This window comes from Amblyomma maculatum, chromosome 10 (assembly GCF_055883805.1).
Source record: "Amblyomma maculatum isolate TAMU_Amacu chromosome 10, ASM5588380v1, whole genome shotgun sequence".
Lineage (NCBI taxonomy): Eukaryota > Metazoa > Arthropoda > Arachnida > Ixodida > Ixodidae > Amblyomma > Amblyomma maculatum.
The window spans coordinates 26,716,605-26,740,494 of record NC_139353.1 but is presented as its reverse complement, the minus strand read 5'-3'; the positions used below and the strand labels follow the sequence as shown (position 1 = coordinate 26,740,494).

Here is a 23,890-nt window from a genome sequence, read left to right as displayed (position 1 = left end):
GTGAGGTCCTTGCCTCGTTTGTCCTTTATCACGCCCAGCTTAGCACAGAAGCTTCCTTTGATATCTTTGATTGTCTTATACAGAGCTCTTGTGTTCCTTAATTGGCTGTTGTCCTGAACTGCTTGACACTGTGTGTTCAGGAAGGCATTCTTATCTCTCCTTGCTATTTTCTGAAAATCCGCATTGAGAACCTTGTATCTTTCTCTTTCCCCCATACCTTTTGCCATCCTCCTTTCCTCAGCTATTTGCAAAGCCTCTTCAGATAACCAGTTTGCTTTTTTGCATTTCTTTTGCTTTGGAACTACCTTAGTAGCAACTTATTGTATTATATCACGAACATCAGTCCACATCTCTTCGGGCTCTTTGTCTTCTAGATCTAATTCTTGAAATCGATTCCTCACTTCCACAGCATATTCTAATGGAATCTGATCCAGATCATACCTGAAAGGCCTTCTAGTTTTCTGCGTTTTCCTCAATCGAAGCTTAATTTTGGCAACAAGAAGCTGATGATCGGTGCCACAATCGGCCCCAGGCCTTGTTTTTACTGCTTGTATAGCGCTTCTCCATCTCTGCCGGCAAATAATATAATCGATCTGATTCCTGTACAGACCGTCCGGTGAAATCCATGCGTACAGGCGCCTCTTGTGCTGTTGAAAATGAGTATTCGCAATGGTCAGGTTGTTTTCTTGACAGAACTCTACTAGCCTCTGCCCAGCTTCATTTGGCTCACCAAGACCGAACTTGCCTGTAATTCCGGATATTTCTTCACTCCCGACCTTAGAATTCCAGTCTCCTATGAGAAAAATGACGTCTGATGATGGGGTGCGGTCTAAAAGGCATTGTAGGTCCGCATAAAATCTCTCAACGTCAGCTTCTTCAGCAGCAGTGGTCGGTGCATAGACTTGGATAACTGTTATGTTGAAAGGGTGACCTTGGATCCGAAGTGAAATTATTCGGTCGTTTTTGGGGTTGTACCCTAGCACTGCTTTGCCCATTCTTCTGTTTACTATGAGAGCGACCCCATTCCTTCTCTTGGATTCGTGCCCACAATAAAAGACATAATGGTCGCCGGAGTTAAATTCTCCCATTCCGGTCCACTTGAGCTCGCTGATACCCAAGATATCAATGTTCAATCTGTCAATTTCTAGCTTGACGATATCCAGTTTACCTTGCGCCATAGATCTTACATTCCATGTTGCTATGTGATATATCTCCTTGCAACATCGGACTTTCCGGTCGCTTCCCGACACATCCACAACTGAGCGTCCTTTTGGCTTTAGCCCAGCCGCTTCATTCGTCCTGGAGCTACTAGGACTCAAATTCACCATTAGTTTAATTTATGGGATTTTGAGGGTGCACTTATCATTGACGCAATTTGGAGGTGCATATAGCATCAGTGGGAAGGAATGCTATATGAGAGCCGTAGGCTGTTATCACCCTAAATTCTGCGCAAACATCAGTGACGTCACCATTTTGATACGAATCACTGCGCATTTTCGGCATGTTTCCGAGGGTGCAGCGACGGAGACGGCCTATCGGCGCAACGAGACCAGTAGGCTATCGCGCGATTCAGGATTACGCACATCCGAACACTGATGAACGCCAAGTACAAGATCCTCAATTTTGAAGCTGTGGTGACTTCAAGGCTAAACAATAAATGTTTCGTACCAAAGCCATTTAGCCGTTCACCACCAACGGAGTAGGACATGGTACTATGTTTTAATGACTAAGGTATTAAGACAAAAGCAGTTAATGGCTCATAATTGCTGCCATGAGCGTCCGACTACGAGAAGGCTCATAATTCTTCGCGAAATTCAGCAGGAGACCACGACGTCATCACATGGTGACGTTATAGGACATGTATATCGTGGAGAAAACAGTTAAAATACATAAATCATGTTTCCACCGGTGTTGGAACCCCCATTCACTGGATCTCCAGTCGAGTGCTTTAAGCAACTGCGCCACAGCCGGGATCGTGAAACGCATATTATAATTCTCCTTGTCTACCGTAAGGATAGGCGGGATTTCGCGAACATTGCGGTATAGTCCTGATCGACAGAAAACGCAGTCAAGAAACTGTTGTCCTGTTCGAAAAACTTGAAGCAAATATAAAAGTTACATCATACACTGCAAGATAGAAGTGCTATAGCCATGTGGAAACGTGGCATGTATTTCTTGCAATGTATTATAAACGTGTTATATTATATACCGCTGCATTTTTGTGTTATAATATATATTGCGTTAGTTATGCCGTCACCAGGCGATTCACGCATATACGAAGCTGACCGATTCGGATTCAGGCATCCGTGAGGCATTATTGATATAAACAGCGCGAACACGAAAACAAGGGACAAGAAACAAGAAAGCCACAGTACATGCGCTGACTCACAACTAAGCCTAAGCCGTTTACTCCAAGGCCTTGGAGTAAACGGCTTAGGCTTAGTTGTGAGTCAGCGCATGTACTGTGGCTTTCTTGTTTCTTGTCCCTTGTTTTCGTGTTCGCGCTGTTTATATCAATAATGAATAAGTACCAACTCGCCCAACAAAGTATCTTGGTAATCCGTGAGGCAAATTTTATTTGGCGCTTACCCGAACACTGCACCACACAGCCTACAAAAGCAGACGCAGCACAGATGGAAACAGCGGCGTTTCAATTGGTTTACAGGAAAGAAAAGGCGCAGTGTCAGTCACGCACCTGCAAGGACATCTAAACCGCGCCTTAAAGCAGGAGAGGAGGGTGGGCGGGAAAGAAGAGAGGAAGATAGAGGTGCCGTAGTGGAGGGCTATGATCCACCGCACTTTAATCGCTTTCGTTTCATCGCACTTTAGTAGTCCAAAGTACCCTCTAGAATTTTGATCTGGAGGACACTAGGACACGCAATCTAATCGCGGCCGTGGAGTTCGCAATTCGATGCAGCCTAATTGCAGGAAACCCCTCTTTAGTCGATGTTTGCCCTAGGGAATATTTACGAATCTTAGACAGGTGTGATTATACCACTGGTCCTCGTTGCAGCTTCTGGCAGGGCCAATAAGAAGTTCATGCGCGTCGAAACCTACACAGAAATTTATTACACAAAAACACAGTACAATATTAACGAGTGGCGAGGTCTTTATCATTTACCAAATCTGTCATGTTCAGGCCCAACCTAGGCGGCACACTTTGCCGGACAGCTGGGTAAAAATTATCTTTTCAACAAACCTTTTGCAAAAACTATGTGTTGCACTGGTGCGGTATGCTTTGCTTTCATGGCGTAGAAAACCATTTTGTCCGCGTTGCGATTTCAACGGAAGCTCTAGAAATCGTGAAGGCCCCTAGAGGCTCCAACGAGGATCGTACACGGGACGAGAGTATAGTGTCATAGAAAAGGCTACTACACTGGCAGCTTCATTTAAAGTTCAAAGCAGTGTCTGGTCAGTGCAGTATATTCGATTTCGCTCTGAGGCACTTGATCCAGCTTGACTGAGCTAAGCAAAAATCTAAATCATGTAGCAGTTTTTTTATTTCGGCCTGGCTATACGCTGCAAGAGCACTGCCGCCTTTCTTGTCATTGCATTCTGGAGAAAACGCCCAGTAGAATACTCCTCGTTTCGATGCAACAGTTTCAGGTATGGTGCTAATCACAACAGCCTTTTTGGGTTTGCACTAAAGGCAGACAGACGACTTGTAGAAGAAACCAAGGGCTGCAGCCCATTCGACAAAATGCACCCATTTTTTAGAATCTTGAAGATAGAGGCGCAGTGGAAACATTTTGGGCTGGAAGGAGTAGACCTGGGTAGACATAAAAAGGATTAAATTAGTAGCCTGTGGTTCTGCTACCGCTCTGCTCTGAGGATGATGATGCTGATGATGACGTCATCAGTCGTAATTGCTCATAAACATGATGATAGATTGGCCAGGCTGCACTGCATGCCTTCGGCTTCTTTGTCGCCCCTCTTCCTGCAATATTATACGTACTACAGGCAAATGGGCAAAGATCTCCTCAGGAAATTTGTCAGGTAATGATGGGTGAGGACTTATCTCATAGAAAGGTGTTGCGATATTGAAGGGGAAATTTAAAGTCTAGTAAATGGCTTTAACAATAAATGCATTTGACCACCTAATGTGAGCACTTAAGTGATTAACAAGCTATATTAAGACTAGTTTCAAACTGAACAAAATAAATAAATAAATTGAAATTAAGTCTCCTAGAGGACAGTTCTAAGAAAACCAACTATAGTCACGCCGCCGACCGAATGCAGATCGTCTGGAATACAGCAATGCGCTAATAAAACTTTATGCTGATATAAAGGATCGTTTTTTTTTTTAAATTCCTCCTTTGACGTTATCGCAGACAATGTGAGTAGAAAACTAATTCTTTTATTTTGAGCCACCTCAGGCTTAGGGCTCAGTACATAAAGGCAGCTAAAAAGTCATAATACGTAAAGCGAATGTTTGTTCAAAAACAGCCTCCAATCTGCCCAACCTAGGCCCCCAAAATAATAAATCAACACTGTGACATCTTGTTTGAAGTAAGCAACGTGACTGGAAGAGCAGACTTCCGTGGCATCACTGATAAGAACACTGATAAGAGTGGCATCACTGATAAAAAAACAGCAGACGCCGTGATTAAATTCCAGCAGACCAGCCCTCAATATCGCACCTGATGTGGTAATGTTTCCGAGTGCCCGCAAAATGATACCCCCGTAAATGACCCAACAACTGCTCTTACGGAGCTTTCAGATCCCTTCGATAAACCGGCTTTATTATTTCGAGTGTATGGATCCTCGCGTCAAAAATCAATATCTACAACATAATGAAAACGAAAATCATCATGATCATCCTACACCGACCGCAGGGTGAAAGCCTCTCCCATATTTCATGAAAGAAAATACAAATCCCCATCTTTCATTACCGACCCATTTCTACAAACTATGACTTCTGCAGCTTTGAGTTTATAAAATATAACATTTCCTTGAATAAAAATAATGGTTGTAATATTATTTATTTATCAAGGTTATCCGGAGCGCTCACCTTCAAAAGCATTAAAGAAAAAGTACGAAAACGGAAAATACAGAAAGTAGCCAGATTTTGGCGGCATAAGAGATAAAAAGAGGGCTCAGAGCCGGCCCTCGATGCAGATCCGCCATTGCATTTTGACATACGCTCTCGCTTCGCCAGTCATTGCTTTATCTCAAAGCGCTAGAATTTTATCGTACTCTGTTTTTCTTATTTTGTGATTGTTATGCAAGTGCATCCATTTCACTCTACCCTCTTGCGGTTGCAGTACTCAGTGCCGAAACAAAATAAGTCATTCAACCCCTGTTCTTTCTTTTGCCCCCTCTTCCACACTAAAAAAACTAAGCGAAACGTTCCTTAGAAGCATTTTTTAACTGCTGAAGATTGCTTGGTTGGTTCATGAGGTTTAACGTCACAAAAGGACTCAGGCTAGGAGAGACGCCGTAGTGGAAGGTTCTAGATATTTCTACCACCTGCGGTTCTTTAACCTTCAATGACATCGCATAGCACACGGGTGTCTGGCCTTTCGCCACCATCGAAAATCAGCCACCGCAGCCAATTCGATCCCGCGTCTTTGGGTTCAGCATAGTAGAGCTCTGACTATCAAAAAGCCACGGCAGGGGGAAATTTCTAAAGCGTGTCGAACTCAGCGGTATTATTAATGATCATATTTTTTTTTTTCTGAAGACGAGGCTTTTATTCTTCTCGTGTGACACAAGCCACATGTCGACCTTTTGTGAGAGACTACTTTCTACAGCAGCTGCTGCATGTATGACACGAAGCAAAAGGTTTCCACAGAAATAATGTTATTGGGACGACGATGCAACATGCTGCTTTAGCAAGCACGTGATTGTTACACGAGCAGTTGTCTTAGCCTGTGTCCCTGGCACGGGCTGAAATCAGCAGAGAGGTCATAATGACTACGTGTCACAATAAAAAGAGACGCGACCTTCAGATGACGTAAACTACACTACAAACGATGTTAACCGTTCGTAAACATGAAAGTTAGGTTAAAATGGTGGGCTTTTTTTCCGTTTCTTTTGAAGGATGTAGTCAGCGCGTGAATTCACTATATATCTTAAACTTGAACTCTGGCTTAACTAATCAGCTTTTTAATGGACAAATGACCATAAGCAAACAATTGGTTAAAATTTATAAAGGCCCATGATACCGACCGGCACGAGCTGCTCGGTCTGCGGCAGTGGCAGCGGCTTCGCCCTCAGCATTGCTGCCCTCTCGCTCCAGGGCGGACTTCCTAGCACGAACTTTGTCTCGAACGGCCCTTCTCAAATTTGAAGGTCCGCCCTTTGTGCGTTGTTGGCGCCACCGCTCTTACTGTTGCGAGTCCTTCGTCACCCGCCGCAGTTTAGATTTGCTGCGCCGCCAAACGGCTCCTGACTCGGCAACATAAAGAGCTTGGTCCGCTCTATGCGGATGTCAAGCCTGGCGAGAAAGGCGACTATTCTACGGATTACACGCTGTGTGGCGTGCAAATGATTGACGTATCCAGGAGCTCTGTTTTCCGTTTGTTGTTTTATTTCTCCGGTTGCCCGAGGAGATACTAATGCCACAGCTGACTCGCCCAGGAGATATGTTTCCGACCTACAGCCACTTGTCTATGTTGTGAAGAGGAGTGTTAAGCTATGATTCAGGATGAGGGAGCAAGAAACGTATGCTCAAACTCGTTCCAGAGAAAACACCTTTCAAAAGCCCCATACAGGGCTACTAACCAGGGCCGAAAACACTGAGGCCGATCCTCTCCGCCCCTTCTTGCAGCAGCGCACTTAATACAGCGCGCAGCGGCGCTGTGCGCTCTAAAGGTTCGAACTCTGCATGTATTTGCAATAAACCTAACGAAGGATATTCTTTTCTGTGGATGTGCTCATTTGGAGACGTTTTACGCATTTGCATGCGTTAAATCGATTCGTCAAAATTTATAAAACAACGCAGTGAAATATGAGCAGAGCACGACTTCCGACTAATTTTGAAAACTTCGTTGACAATGAGCACCCAAATTTGAATACGTTGCAATTTTCTCCTTCGACCAAAGCAACGTGTACTTTTCCATGCAGCTGTGACAGAGAACCCAAACAGCTCAGACCGAACATTTGAGGAGCGTTTCTGTGAAGAAATCGGAAAGGTCAAGAGGCAGATTGACAAGCATGCCGCATGATGAGACGACTGCGGAGGAAAGCGCGGGCGTGGAGAGTCGACACCGAGACGTCAGCAAAGAAAGGTAGCCAGACAAATAGGCCATATTGAATTTCACGTGAACATTTCATCGTACTAGGTCTTTTAAACTTTTTATATCCTTTGTATAATGATATGCCGGGAGAATAAACTGCTTTGTGTGGTTATAGTGAAATCATTCTAGCACTGCTGGCATTAACAGTTTGTATCGGTTCAAATTTCGACTCCATTTTAGTTCACAAATTGTTAATATACAGTGTCAAACTAAATCTCCCCGTTAACTTTGCTTCGCATCTTTTAATAATTTTCGTTATATCTAGGCTATAAAAGCAACGTAGATTACTCCTATAATATTTCGTCTTTGAATATCATATAGTGGCATAATAAATATATGATTGTACTCGATCGTGAAATCTTGCGAATGTGAAAACGAGGAATCAGTGTAAGCCAAGCCTTTAGCCGCAGAAGGAGACAATAATTTTGACAACGGCTATAAGGAAATGAACACATTTATGCAATGAATGATTTCATACGTAAAGCCCTCAATTTTGAGTGGTCAACAGTATGTTTCGAAGGCCTCGAAAATGTCACTGTATTTTTCCGGACTCAATGTAACATAGCATACAAAAACAGATATTTTTGCGCACTGCGTGGTGTGGTTTACTCAAAAAGCCACCAAGTGAGGAGGCACCATCGCCGCGTTGTGTTTTATAGTGTGTTCGCAACTTTAATGCAGAACTATCAAAAAATGTCTAGAATTTTATAAGCACAATATGCTCTCTCTATTGTATCTTTGAAATCGCTGAAGGAATAAAACTGGGAGTGGAACTTAGCACGGAAAAATGGTGAAAATATATTTCATCCACCTATGGCGTAATAATAAGAAACTTGGGAGAGGCAAAACATATTTTGGCTTTTAGACAAGCGTAGAAAAAAGCGTCGCAGGACAGCTACCCAGACAGTTGTCGAAATGTGCCTCAAAAATGAAGAATTAATAGACTGCGAATGCGAAAAGAAGTATGGGATATGCAATTATAAGGAGCAGTTTAACGGTACTGCTTTGAAGAAATCCTCCCACAACTTTCCGCTGAGGCTGAAGGTTAGAGTTTAAGAAGGTGCTTAGAATTAGGTTCTGATTGGTACAAAAGTAGAAATTAAAAAAAACGTCATGCGTAAGCCAAGAACGGCTGCTGCAATTAGAGAACCAAACAACGTTTTGAGCGATGATAATTGTAATGTATGTAATACGAAGACGGACTACTTCCAGTCTAGAACCGTCTGCTAGCTAATGAGAATAGGATGCATTATAACGACGAAAGTGGCTTAAAGACAAGGTGGTAATTGTAACAGGACGTTGGAAGATACGAGACAATGAATTCTGGCGCATCTCATTCCTGGTTGGACACCAAGAGGATGATCGCTGTATAAAATGTTCCTAATCGTTTATCACCTCTACTCTGCCAGCATAAAAACGTTCGTTTCTATAGAAATGAATGTGTGCTTACGGGTGATCGCGTACACAATAACGTCAAGTCTGGAATTTACTCCATCGTGGATGTAAGTTAAACATTTCCGTCAGATCGGCGATATACGATTGGGACGACCCAGGAACACTACCAATATTACTCCCCCCTTATGCACTCCTCAACAATGTACTACAACCGGGTCCTACTGGATATGGCGTAAGGGGTATTATTCGGTAGCAGGCATAAAATAGCGTGGTATGACTACATGTGCTTTTCTTCGCCCTGAAACAGGGGCTTAAGATCGGAAAGTTTCCTCAGTGCACAATTTTATATAATCAATATATCGATTTATACGCAGTTTAAAATGGCATCCCTGGAGACTAATCCATTGGTTCATCTTTGGAGGAGGAGTGGTCTACACCATCTGGAGTCTTTCTGTCAGCATAGAGAGTAAGTAAAGCTTTTATAGGCTTCATCATAAACTAATGTTCCACTCCTGAAATATCAGATGTAATCTAACATCAGAATAGAAGCATATGGCCATTTTGTTTCGGCTCTTAGTCCTATATAAATAAATTTGTCCATAAGAGGGCAAGAGGTGATTGTAAACCGAACTCCATATTGCATGTTATAAGTAATATGCTTGTTGTAGTTGCACGTTAACGTCTATCGTGAAAACGTATCTCCGCGTAGCATTTTAAAACTGATAAAAGCTTTTACTTTCAGCTCTGTCTTCTTTTGCTCGGGCATGCTGTTAATGTTGTATGTACGTTTTGGAAATTGTCGCGCCTTATCGTAGGTTTAACGTAGGATGGCGGAGTGCTAGCTAGTTTCGCGTTAAGATGAAAACTCTGTTTAAGAAGCCCCTTTCTCAGAGCTCAGTTACTAAACAGAGCTCAATATGGCTGATAAAGGCTAGCACTCAGGACACCATACACACGGCAACTTTTCTGCGGCACTTGGGACAGCATGGTTTTCATCTGTAACTTACCGACTCTGACAAGCTTATGAAGAGGCTTCGATACATTACCCGCATTTGAAGCACCCTACATTTGATATTACATTCATCGTTTGAGAGTTTCAATCACCGGCCAAAAGGGGCCTCACGCACCACGAGGGTTGGCGGATGATGGCCTCTAGCTGAGAACCGGCCTCATAGAGGAGGCTGTTAGACTGGGAGAAAAGTCGTCGTTAGGCACTGCCTGCTGGCAACCAGTCGGGTCAGGAGTTGGCCCCGCCCTTGTAATAATTCTCTGCTCCAGCAACAAAGTTGTTTCCCACCACCAGACATTTCCCTAGTTCTGATTCAGTTGGTTGGTTGGTTGGTTGGTTCACAGGAAGGGAAAGGCGCAGTATCAGTCACACTTGCTCTGTGGACACCTGAACCGCGCCGTAAGGGAAGGGAGGAAGGTGGGAGTGAAAGTGGAAAGAGAGAAAGGGGAGCCGTAGTGGAAGGCTACGGAGTAATTTCGACCACCTGGGGATCTTTAACGTGCGGTGACATCGCACAGCACACGACGCCTCTTCGTTTCGCCTCCATCGAAATGCAGCCGCCGAGGTCGGGTTCGGCCGGGAAATCATCACAATGCTCCAGTAGATGGCGATGCCAATTAAATTTACCATAAAACTTCCAACGCTCTTTGAATACCAGGACAGCGGGAATTCGCAACTGTTCGTTTCTGCAATACCCGTGTTATAGCATTTTGCTTTCTTATCAGAAGTAACTTCTGCTGCTTAGGTGGTAATCTAGAGTAAACATCGCTAAAATCAGCACTCTTTTATGACAGCGGTGATAGGTTTATACTATCGGTTCCCGTGTCCCCACGAAGCTGAAAAAAAAAAGTGAAGACATGTAGCAACCGCAGGTAAGACTTCAAGAACGAACGGGAAGAGAAATAGAGCTCACCTTTGGATTATAAGTCGGCATTTGCATAACTGCACGAGCTTAAATATTTATCATCGTTATCATCAGCCACTGCAGGGAGAATGCCTCTCCCATATTCCTTCAGTTAACTCGGTCCTGGGCTAGCTGCATCCCCTTGACCCCTGTAAATGTGCTGCCCTCATCTCCCAAGTAATTTTCTGCCCCCCCCCCCCCTCCCCCCCTGCTTCACTTTATTTTCCTTGGAGTCCAATTGGTTACAGGGACCATCAGTTATCCCCTTTTTGCACTTGTTTTCTTCTTGTTTTCCAATAGAATGGCTTTAACTCGACTTATTTCTCTACCTCACTTCGTCCGCCTCCTTTCTCTTAGCATTACGCCTATCAATTTGTTTTCCGTACTTCTGTGCGTTTTCCTCGACTTAAGCAAGAACCCTTTTCGTTAGCCTCCATATGTCAACACCATACGTCAGTACCGGTACGATGCAACTGTTATATACTTTCCTCTTGAGCTATATCAGTCAGTTGCTAGTCATGACCTGCGAGTACTTCCCAAACGTGCTGCGAGCTGAAATCAGGTCTTCCAAAACTGTTGTCCGATTCTGCGATGCAAGTCCTGTCAAAATCACCCGCAGCTGACAACCGAATTTCGCTACGACGTTTGTCTGCGTGGCTAGCGAAAGATCGACCACATTTTTCTCCATTGAGACACCGAGCTAACAAACACCCCTTTTAGGCATGTACACTTACTGAGACTTAACAAGAAAACTACGCTAAAAAGGTAGCTTTAAGATATAACTTCTTCTAACTGGCAACAGTGTGTCATCGTGCGCGAAATCATTCTTCACATTGAAGCCATACTGAAGCCAAGGGAATTCAAACTGAAGTCAGAGGCGTTACCGCAAGCTTTAAACCATCAATGTAATATAAATATTTAGCATGCGCAATGTTGTCTCATAAATCTACATATCTATGCGAGCTTTAAATAGCGCTTGTTTTTCTACTTAATTGCAGTCGATGACACAATACACGAAGTGACCTGATTGAAGACAGCACAAAAAAAGCTGTCTAGAAGTGGCACTCAGCTACCCTAAAAACAGAACTTGAGCTGATTATTATACAACACACACTGCTTAAGCTAATAAAAATGGTTCCTAAAAGCGTATTTTGTGCCTCAGCCACATTTAAAAAGAGGATTTCAAACTAAAAAAACACATTGTTTTTTGAAAACAATGTGTTTTTGTTTAAAAATAATGCAATTGATTTTAATTTGGCGGCGCTTCTCTACAAACTTAACTGGGGTATCAGGCTACTTTAGCAAGCTATGCATTTTGACAAAGCAGCTTGGTGTTTTCGATGATTCATAACGGAACTTTCCAGCGCTGTGTGGTATCCTTCCTTCATCTCTGTCCTGTCGTTTGCGCTGTAGTTATGGACCATGCATTTTGGCTAGGAGTAGTGTTTGTCTCGTACCTTACAAATGAGCGATTGCAGGTATTAAAAGGAAATAAAAAGTATGCTGCGCTTTAGCTCGGATTAGCACAATTATAATTGCAAAGCCATGCTGAATTGTTTTTATTTCGGAGCTATTTGCACACCATACTCATTCATACAGTGTTGATCTACTGCGAGGACATAAGAAGACGATGGAAATGACGAAATTCGATGCAGAGAATGAAATACCGGCAGCTTATTGCATGAAGAAACATATCAAAATGGCGAAGCTCAATAACGCCTCAGTATATTGTAATGGCCTTTATATGCCGATAGAATTGTTAACCAATTAAGAACTTCTATTTTAAAACTATAACATGCCCCTATGATCTATGCAGGTAGGTTTAACTAACTGCAAGGTGGACCCCACGTATGCGATCAAGGTGGGGGATATAATGAATAGTTCACTGACATTACATAATCAACTTTTGTGTTTTTGTTTTACTTTTTCCTTCAGCAGCAATGTTCCAAAATCAAAGGCAGTCAAGAATAAAGGCGAACGCCAAGTCTTATCTTCTTATTCGACAGTGAAGATCGAGAGACCAAATATCAGAAATGTTCACTTGAAATCACGTTGGTTTGGATTTCCCACATTGTTATATATATTAATTTATATTTTTATGCCTTGTAGTTGCACCGCGGTCATGTTAACCTCTTCAAAAGTATCAAATAGACAAATGTGTCTATATTTGGTTAACAAGAAATGCTATGTACGCAGCTTTAAGCATGAAGAATGCCGAAAGGCGATTTCACGGAGCTGTCAAATGCGTTTTTTTTTTATTTTAGATATTTTTGAACCACATTCCATATGAAAAGGATTAAAACGGACATCACGGTTGAATTATAAGGCCTTAAACTTCGCAATATAGATTTGCCCTAGCTTAAAACCGAAAGGAAAAAAAAATGATTGCTAAATTTTAATTATCATAGCTCAAGCTTTTCCAGTTCATTTATCGAAATCGCCGTCGACGTGCTCTCAAGTTCATGGTACCGATAACCAGCTTTTCCTCACCAGCAATACAAAGAGCGTGGGCACATGTGGAAAGGGAAAGGTGCGCCTCTTCGCAGCATACGTGTGAGGGCGTGTGAAGTCGCATGTGCCTGACGAGCGAGCAGCAAGTAGATGAGAGGAGCCGAATGACTGGAATCTCCTCGCAGCCGGCACACCAGAAAAATGCGTAGCATCTTCCACACGTTCTCTGCAGGCCGCGGCGCTTACTCCACGCTCAGCGGCGCCTCACTGCAGTGGCAACGCCTGCAATCGTAATGCCTGACAACCATTTATTCTTCAGTTCATAAAGCTCTAACTCGTACTTTGTGTATAACATGCTGCAAAACACACCTACATAGACCGTCACTTTTTATATGAATAGAAGTTTTTAAAAAGGCAAACAAGCACCCTGTATAGCCAATTCTGAACATAACCGCGTGTAATAAATAACATGCTTAGAAAAAGCTGCTTGAATTGGAAATCAATAATAAAAATTAATAGTGCAGTGGCCAGCAAAGTCGTTGCTCCGTCCTGGGTTCGAGCCCACTAGCAAAACATTATTTTGTTTTGTCCAGCGATTCCTGGAAGGAAGCTTCACAAGACCTCGGCGAGACGCAACGATAGTGCATTCAAAATATGCGGACTGATCTTTGACCGCGTCTAAAGTACAATACAGAATGGTGAAAAAGTAAATATGACTCTTATAACACAGCAGTTCTTTTTCCAGGCGAATTTATTGTGAGCGATGTACCCGAGGCCTTTACACCTAGTTTGTATGGATTTCAACGAAAACAGGTGAGCTTAAAATTCAGTGCAAGAATCTTGCCTTAATCACAACATCCTATCTGCTTGACATAAGTCATAGTATAATCGTGAAGAACAAGAAAGTATATGGAGAGAATTCACACCAGCAATGATGTGAGATTTCGAGCATATTGACCTATACTTACCTTCGACCAAACACGGAAACATATTTTTCTTTCATCTGAAGAAGCTTGCAAGAACCACGGGTTTTGTTTTTTATTCATGCGAAAGTTAGAAGTATCGCGTCTACAATGTTGCGAACTTTGTGGTTATGTGTTATTCCTTCCGGCTGCCATATATTGCTTTAGTTTGCAATGGCATAAAGCTGTCAAGTGCAAAGTTGATCATTTGCACCATGTGTCTACGTAGTCAAGCAAATATAACCTTTATTATGTCCTTCAAGGAAACAACAAGAGCGGCACAATGTCAGATTTGCGTCTCCCTCCCTCGTGGTGGATCCGCGCATCGATGCACTTTGTGTGAAAACGTCGTATGATGCGTTACATATACCGCTTCGACAATAGTATACTGTGCAGACCCTTTACAGAAGGTGGAGCTGTGTTAATGTATGTTGCTTACGAACAAAAAAGGTGCGCTATGAAATTAGATTGCATATTAGAATGACCTGTACTGCCTTTGAGGTACAATGAACGACCTTGACAGGTCAGCATTGTTAGAGCGAACAATGTTGACTCGGGGAAGTTGGGATCGAAAACGGGTTTCAGTGACTCTGGTACCCTGCGCCCTTGGCCCCAAATTGGAATAAAAAGCTTGTATTGCAAGCCTCCCTCATGCGCGCAATGACTAGGCTGCACTTAGATATTTTCAATGCACTTGCGGCCGGCTAATAGAAGCACTCAAAAAAATTCAAAACATTTGTTAAGGTTATGTAAAACGGGCGATTGATGGGATATTAAACCATTTGCTCCACAATCTTCTGACCTTATTTCCATTGTACTGAAAGTCGCCGTAGTAAAAAAATAATGCTTCTTTCATCCCTTAACTCATTCACTTCGATGCGACAGCTAAATGCAGAGCAACAGTTTGTGGCATGTGATTTCATTTCTTGACGCGGTTTCACTACTTAAGCGCGCGTTCAGACGCAGGCAGTATAGTTAATGCGCTTCACACAACTACTTTACAGTGTTTTTGGGGAATAACGTGCACAATTTTCACGTCTCGCTACTCGTTTGCTTGCATACCGACGTAATTGCAAGTCGTATATCTCTGAGGCATACCCAAGAACACGGCGAAAGACTCCAAAACCAATAGCAGAAGGATGCGTCTGTAGAAATACGAAACAATGTGAGCGACGGCAATAAAATGGCTCACGTGGGACACGTTCGCGTACAGACGACATTCTTGGCTGCTGGAAGTACGCCTACGACATCGAGGTGTGTGGCTGTTACCAAACAAGACCCTACTGGCAGTAGTGAAGTATAGTCGCGATCATAGTCGCGATCACAACAAGGCGGCACGTGATATAGCTTAAGAACTGCGTTCAAAGTAGTGTAACGGCACGCGCCTGCTCTATCGTTTATCGCAGACAGCTCACTACCTTGAATTATGCTCTTACCTTACGCGTGCCATGCATAGATAGAAACTGCCATCAGGTGACGCTTCGATTGTTCTCTCACAGGGGCACGCTCCGGCTAGCGTTTACGCCAGCCACTGTGATCATTGTGGGTGCAGTTACTCAAGACATCTTAGAGCAGCTGTGTGTATGCCATACATGAAACTGAGGGAATGACATCTCACTATTTTTCCTCGAGACGAAAGTAGCCTGCTTTATCTAACTTCTTTCAATTCTCTGTTTAGGACAACATGCAATTCGGATGGACAATAACGCGATCCTATCTCAGAGACAGCTTGAAGTGGCTACTTCTACATCCTATACTGGGAAGGGCAACTGCCTACGCTGCTCCATCGGTAAGCGAAATATCGAACTCCATTCGCTGTGGGGCAAATTCGAAGAAGGCCGCTGTGTGTGGCGTCCTGAAAGACAGTGCGTATATAGCAAAGCTAATTGCCAATGCATATATGAACTAGTAAAAACTAAGAGCCTATGCATTGTAATACTGATAATTATGTGCAAATATCTCACCACAGAAATAAAGATGATGATGATAATGACTCTCGACTAGGTCTTATCCGCGACTAATGCATCATTCGTCGCAGTAGCGTAGCATGGCTGTAGCGTTCGTTTTAAAGCGTAGGCCTGCTCTTCGCACTGCACTACCAGGTTCCCCTACATCAAAAAACGACCTTGGCAGCTGACAAACCGGAGTTGTGTTTGAGACGTCATACCACGTGACGCGCAGTGGAGAGACGCAGCTGCGTTCGCTCACCGAGGCTTTTCATCGTTATACCACGTGACCACGAGAGGTGTATAACGTCTACTTCGCCGACACTTGCCCGCTCGGTCTCACCATTATTGAGGTCCCCATAGGTGTGAGTGCAACAACACCTTTGCCTGGCGCCAGACTGCGTCAAACCGTCCGAAAGATACAGCTCGTCGTGAAGAAGCAATAAACTACGGCGTGGGAAACGTGCTAAACTTCTTGTGGAAAAGGGTGAACAGCGGGAGGTTACGCTACAAAAACGGCAAGAGGGCGTGAACTAATGAGCGAGTATTGGCAGCCGAGGCTGCTGTTGCCAGTCCTAACTGCATGCCACGCCTGGGTTAATACTAAAACTTTTAACAGGGCTTACGCTCATATAACTACTTTTCACAGGGATAAACCTCGGCAATTTTTTTGCAATAGCAGATCAAACGGCATTGTAACCTATTATAGAAATCACGTTACGAAAGATTCAAATAGAACTATACCGGCACAAGACGTGTTCCCCTATAAGTAGCTTTCATCGTAAAATATCTTAACCTTTAGCCCGATTCATCGCCAAGCCCAAGCAACGTGACATTCTGTACCGGCTCATCCTGAATGCAAGAAAATTGCATGTTTTAGCCCAGAAAGTGTTGTCTCTGAATGAGCAACAGGCAAGACAACCTCAATCAGTTGTTCAGACACAGAGTCTGCAAAGAAAGAAGGCGCAAAGATCCGAGAGACAGAAAGGCACAGGCTCGTTCTATTGGCAACTCCTATCAAGAAACGACAGGACAGGCGCGTTTCCTGCCGTCTCTCCTCTCTATAAGTGTTATTGTGCATGCTATATACCGTACCTGAACACAAAATAAAGTATTATAGTTAGGCGCTTAAGAAGCGGAACAAAATTTTAACCTAATAACCTTAAAACTCAAGTTCTCTAAGAAACCCGAAGTAGGCGTTGTGAACTAAAAATCGCGGGAATTGCACTGAAAGTTTGTGGTGGTAAAAATATTTTATTGCGATAATTGTCAGTTGCTATTAACTCAGGCTGCGCCATTTGAGATGGGAAGGGCAGACTGGATTTCAGCGTTATGGCACATTTGAACCCCAAGCCATAAGCACTGCCTTGTTGGCTTAAGCTATTACTGCTTCTTTAAGTGCGGGAGAGAAGAAAGTATTTTTATGAATAATTTTATACGGTATCTAGCCTATGGCGTATTAATATCTAATTAATACCAAAAGCGTATTAATCATCAGTTGAATAGAGACATTGGTCACAAATTTGCGTAGGACTTTCACATGGTAGAAAAGCCACAAGGAAATTTCCGTAGAGACAAACGATAAAAAATCGTGGTTTTATGCAATAATTATTGAGAATTGCATGATATCACTACATTATATAGAAGCCTTCGAGCTTTTAAACGCCGAAATATATCTTTCTGTATTGCAAGCACAAAAGATTACCTGACAAACCAACATAGGGTATTATTTGCTACGTCCGAGTTTACAAACTGTATGCAAATGCCAAATTTTACAGATGCTGCTGTCTCGTGGTTTCAGCTTCACAGGCATTCTTCTCCGGCACGTTTTTGGGCGGTGATATTGGTTCTGTTTATCTCTGAATCATTGCAATGAGCTTATATTGGTAATTATTTTTGCTGTCGTTGCGCCATGTGACGCTATGGCCTACCACACGAATACATGGTAACAAATATGCGTGTGGTAATTAGGCGCAATTAACAAGATTACTAATTAACTATAGCAAAGGGAACGCTAGAGAATGAGGGCCCGAAAGGAGAGCTATCGAAAGGGTGCTATTGATATTGCTGCATCATAATCTTAAGGCTGGAGCTTAAATGTCTCCTCCTATGCTCTTGTTTCTCAGAAGCTGTCTCCATGTCCCACCAACTCGCCCAATGGGCAATTTTGATTGAACTTGTCTTTGATATTCGAATATGATAGCAATAACAATATATGAAAATTGAAAATGAGTTTTTTGTACTGTATCTGTGTGTGCTGAGCGGATGGCCGTCATACGTAATCGCATTTGTCCCGTTTTTTCAGTTGTTTTATCTTCCGAAAGAATATCAGTTGGAAGCATTCGCTAATACTGCCTTTGTTTCGTTTGACCTGAGACGCCGTCCAGTGGTAACATTTACTACGCTCGAACTACCCTTGTCAAAATATCTAATCTGAAAGTATTTCTAGGATCTCGGATGGCGTGACTTGGTGTGTGATCACGAGATGTGTACAGGTGATAGCGACGAGAAGCAGTGATACCCAACCGATTAACAGCAGATTATTAATCATAATGAGACATGTCATAGAAACGCATCGTAGAGACTACTACTTCCATTTATGATGACCATGATAATGATGTGATCAGAAAAATAAGACTGATAAAGCATCTCAATGAGCATTTTTGTCAACATCAGGGGTCATACGATATCATATTCTGTTACACAGATTGCTACTGATGAGATAGTGATCGAAAATGACATTGGTAGTTGATAATGTTGATAGCTAATGTTAAAATAAAAATAATAAGATGCGATAATTATGTAAGACTGATAATATAATTGGGTGGGAATTTAGGTAAGGGAAACGGTGATCAAATTAGATACCTACTGACAAGATAATGTTAGCTATGCATAACGATATTCAGGTATAGTGAGAGTGGTAGCCATAACTACCCGTATTTATAGGTAATAGGACTCTACTATGCAACTCAACATAGAAAGAGTTCATAACGAAACTAGGCACGGAACTTGCTGTTATCTTGAGTTTCCTTACATAAGGACCAGAGACATGACTGCACCCTTGCATTTTTTGAGAGCCACATGGGTTCCCTTTGGCTTGTATAATTAACCAATATGACATCTTCACAGACCTAATTTTTTTTTTTTTGGGGGGGGGGCGGGTTTATAGAAGCCTGGTTCTCAAACGTTTCAACATTTTTCTGCTTAGTAATTTTTAAAGAATGCCCCATAAAGCTAAAAAGCACTCCGTGTTGCTTGAAAAGTATAGAAAAGTGAAAACAAAAAACTATGACAGCAGAAAACAATATGGTCATTATTATTCGTCTTCGAATGCATACGCGTTTCATGAGCGCAGCTATTAGATTCTGCAAAAAATTTGCAGAATATTTTAAATGTCACTGTTATCACCTTTATTTCGCCAGCAACATCAATTCTCCTTTTATCCAATAATACCTAACGCAACTAAAGTTTTGGTCTATTAGGAGCATGCCGACTTTCGCATATGGTGATTTTCATGACCTTAGTTTAAGCCTAAGATGTTACGACTTTACTTCGAGTCACTGCCTGTTTCCTTCATGCACTCGCAGCTGGTTCCGGTATTCCACTCAGTGTACTCCTTGCTTGCGGTGGCATCAGTGTTCAGCTGGGAAGTGGCTGTGCTCTTCTTGTGCGAGCACGCCTTATTCTACGGAATCACGGCTCTTCGCAATCCAGCACTGAGCTACATCATCACGCTCTTCATTCTTGGCCAGAATTACATCTTCACAAGTCCCAACCTTGGTGTAAGCAATTTTAGTCGAGATTATTTTTGCAACAATACGAAATTGCCTTTTCCGAATGCGGAAACAGTATGTGATAATCGAAATACCTAAGCTATTGAAAACATATCGTCACCCTGAAGAAGATTGCCTGCTTGCCACCCTGGACTACTCCAACCATCCTTCAGCGGAGGACTGTTGCTAAAGTTTATCACAACTTCACAATTGGTTGTTCGTTTTACAGGTCTATCAATTTTTTCGGTTCAGGTACAGAAGAATTATTTTCCTCAGATGACGTAAATAGATTGCAGAAATTGCAATTTCAGGGCTCTAATCCTCAACGTCACCGATTCCTGTTTACTTACCTCCATTTCTGCTTTAACTACACGCGAGATTGATGATAGGTTTTAAGAGAAACGCTTCCATATTTTAGCGCCATAATTGTTCTTTTCAGCTAGCAGTAACGAAAATTTGCCCGCGAAACCGCAGACCTGCTCAAAATGGCTACAGCTTCAAGTAAAATCGCTGAGGGGTGGGGAGTTGATAAATTCATGATGTTCACTTTTTGAGCCAAACTTTTCATCAATGTCGAACATTCTCTATTTCTCTGATCATTTCTCTGCAGCAATGTTAATTTTAGAAGTGGTGCAATCATGGTAGCTAACTTTCTGGTAACGCACGAAAAAACTGCACTTTTGCCGCCTTTTAGACCTCGATATGTTTACTAAAGGTAAATCGTCCTTATGAAACAAAAATGCAATGACAGGAATAAAGATTCTTTAGTTTAGCAAACTCTGGATTAGGCATCTCAAAGCCATTGTTAAAATATACTATCGTGACGACTGTAAATTTGCTGCAGTAATATATAGGGAATTTTGTGCCCCAAAGCAACGTGAGCTATTAGAGACCCTGCAGGGGAACGCTCATGATTGTCATTGGTCATCTGTCGCTGGTATGGTGCGCTCAGATCGCACAGTACGCTGGTTGCAATGGTTTTGCTTTCCTTCTGTAGAAACCGAAATCAAGAGGTCGCGATCGCACCCACAGTCTGGGGGTCAGTAATCGGGTAAATTAACGGCCAGCAACAACTGCAGGGCACTACTGAGCTTAAATGTGTCAAGCGTATAGGAATTAAGATTATTTATCCTTCCTCAAAATACCCGTTGAAAACCAGCAATCGGTATTAATGTCCACTGAGATTCGAACCCCAAAGTGCTTTCTACAAGCATGTATGCTCGCATATGAGTGAGGAACAGCTCTTAGTAGAGTCGTTTCTTTAGTCGATTTTATTGTGGTGACGGACGATTCAAGACAATTTCCCCAAATGAAAATTGTTTGTTTTTTCTATTTGCCTTTCAGTATTTCAGCCGAAAACATGGACCCTTGTGCTACATGGTTACGTACGTTGCATTTTACTGGAACATTGCTCGTTGTCTTAGCTTCAGCGTCGACTTCTTGAAGGCAGAGCGGCTCAAGCCTGAAGAAAGCCGTTGCCGGTGGCCGCCGTATTGGAAAACACTCGCTTACGTCATCTATGTGCCGACCGTCTATCTGGGACCGCTGCAGAACTACGACGACTACGTTGGTCAGGTAGCCTTCAAAGACTAAGCTTGATAAGAAGAGAAAAATGAGCAGTTCGCGTTCTCTTGCTCATTCTATTGGAGATCGGTAGTGTTAGTCATTTGCAATAAGTATAGCAGATTCCGGTGGCGCCGTAGATGCAATAACAAAATGACAAGCGGCCTCTATGGCACTAATCACAGCATAATTAAATTACTCCCCTATTAGTGAATGGATCGAAACCACATATCGTTAGGCAAAATCTGGATTAGCTTAGATTTATAAAGTGTTAAAACCCAATGGGGCTTCCTTTGGGAAACAATATGCCTGAGCACACTTGCAACTCCCCACAAATGTCGACCATATTTTGTTGTTTGATAGAAGGTAAGCTTCAAAAATGCCGATTTTCTTTTTTTGATTATAATATCGAGAATTTGTTTAGAAATAGTATAGACAAAATATCTTTACTTTTCAGAAAGAAAGTGGAGAGTCTGTAGGGCTAAAAGCTGCTGTGAGCTCGATAGGCCACAGAAAATACTATACGGGTGCAACAGTAAAAAAAGCAATTGAGATTTCAAAATGTGCAATATAAAAACAAAGACAATTAAGAAAACAATTTATGCATTTCAAACTATTTTCAGTGAAAGAAAGCATTCCAACCTATAATCTATTCACTGAATAGAGTTAAAAAAAAGGAATATATGAAAAAGCAAGCAGTAATGAAGGATCATTACTACAGTGATTGGCGATGAATTTTTTTAAAGCCGCAATGTCCAGATGTTGGTTTTAGTTTGGAGGTTATTGTCGGACTTAGAATATTTTTAAAATTACAGAAATACGGAACTGTCCGAGTATCGATACCTCCACTTCGCTATATATCAATCAAAACTTTCACAGGTTGACAAGGATAGACCAGCATGTACACCGCAGGAAATCGCATGCAGCATTGCCAGATTTCTTCGTTGTGGAGCTCACTTTGCCCTAATGGAAGCTATGACTCATTTCATATACAGGTGGGTCTTAAGATCACTTGCTTTAACTATTCACGACGAATATAACCTCTGCATATTTAAAAAAAAACATCCCCAGTGAGGCCCTATCAAATGTCAACTCGCATTTCAAATGTGTCTGCAACAATTCCTAATACTGCCAATCGGCTACAGATATTTTTCGGCGGGCATCTCATTTGTTACCAGTCATTATTTATTAATTTATTTGAAATGCCCTAAAGGCCCATTGGCCATTACATAGGGGGGATGTGGAAGCAAATCAGGGTAGAACAAAAACAGGATAACAGATGATGTTATGGTGGTATGTGAGGGAAGTATATAACTATTCATAGTAATCTTTATACAAATTTAAGAAAGAATAGTCGGGCAAGCAACATTTCAACATTAATTATATTGTTTAGCACCGCTTTAACGGTTTCAAAAATCTGTTAAGTATTTTAGTGGTAATCAACCCTTATTGCTATTCTCCTCTAAACTGTCCAGAGGCGTTGAACATTTACCTCCCATTAGCCAATATAAAATAGGTCTACAAATCTTTTTTAAGGTAGGAGTGGATCTGCGCGGCATATGTCCTAACATTAACACCCCCCCCCCCTCCCCACCCCCGTCGTCTCCTTCCATTAATTCTTTTGAGGCTGTTAACTTGAAGTGCTACAGCCAGGAAAGGTTTGAAGCGAAATCTGGCAATGAAGAAATAGTTGGTGGCAAAGACAGCTCTCTGGAGCAATAGAGAAATATGCTTTGCTTCAGAATGTTTTTCCCTGTCTCCCGTTGCAATCAGGTGCGAAGACTAAACCGTTCGAACCTTCAAGATTTTTTGTTTACATCAGTGCACGTGGGTAGCAGGCCATTAAGTGTAAACATTTGCTAATCATGAGTCTTCATTTTATTATCTAATATGCATCTTTTCTCGACTTTCTAAAGAAGCTGGGACATCTCCGTCTGTCTTTTCGCCATTATTCTGATGCATTTGTAGGCGCGGGAGTATTTTGTGCCCATGTTTGCTCTTTCACTATCCACCTCTAGTGTAGCCATCTAAACTAACTGCTAGGTGAAAGCTCTGTCAAACATTAACGTACGACGTCTTCCTCGATCGAGTGTACGCACTCCGCAACGTGATCATCACAATTACTTGCCTGAGACGAACGCCTTTATCAGTGACGTCCAAATAATGAATGCAGTGGGACTATGGCGCGATTTTCGTGGCTAATAGAGGAACTGGACAACACATGCATCTGCGGCTTCGTTATGGCCACCCACTTCTTTTTCTACGTCCGTTACTTGTTCACCTACGGCTTCGCCGGTGCCTTGGCCAGCGCAGAGGGCATCGAGATCCCACCACCCGCCAAATGCGTAGGCAGAATGAGCAAAGCTTCGCAGTTTTGGAGGTGAGTGTCCTAGCCAGTCTAAATAGATAAATAATGTAGAAATTAGAAGCCTTGCAAAAATGTTTGCTTACAGAAGCCTTTACAGACTCGGTCAGAGCATATATGCAGATCGTGTATTTTGTTTCGCCCGTTTTTGTGGAATGTGCCACAAAAATTACTCATTGCCAAAACATACTCGCCCTGGTACACATATACATATATAAAACATGTGCTTAATGTCATAAGCAGTCCGGGCACACTTTAATTCAGCATAGCAAACAGTATAC

General features: G+C 42.4%; 1 protein-coding gene across 10 annotated transcripts in view; it reads left to right on the top strand.

Annotated features, from left to right (window-relative positions):
- The window catches only part of LOC146175948 (protein-cysteine N-palmitoyltransferase HHAT-like), a 46,110-nt gene that overhangs the window by 9,792 nt on the left and 12,428 nt on the right, over window positions 1-23,890 (top strand). The window contains exons 2-9 of one of the 10 annotated variants that reach the window (XM_084582317.1): window positions 7,069-7,232; window positions 9,011-9,102; window positions 13,734-13,813; window positions 15,641-15,751; window positions 19,496-19,690; window positions 21,026-21,256; window positions 22,124-22,239; window positions 23,418-23,624. In XM_084582317.1, the coding sequence (XP_084438443.1) occupies window positions 7,159-7,232; window positions 9,011-9,102; window positions 13,734-13,813; window positions 15,641-15,751; window positions 19,496-19,690; window positions 21,026-21,256; window positions 22,124-22,239; window positions 23,418-23,624 (1,106 nt within the window). In that variant the 5' untranslated portion in view covers window positions 7,069-7,158. The other 9 variants (XM_084582318.1, XM_084582320.1, XM_084582319.1 and 6 more) reach the window with 9 other exon arrangements.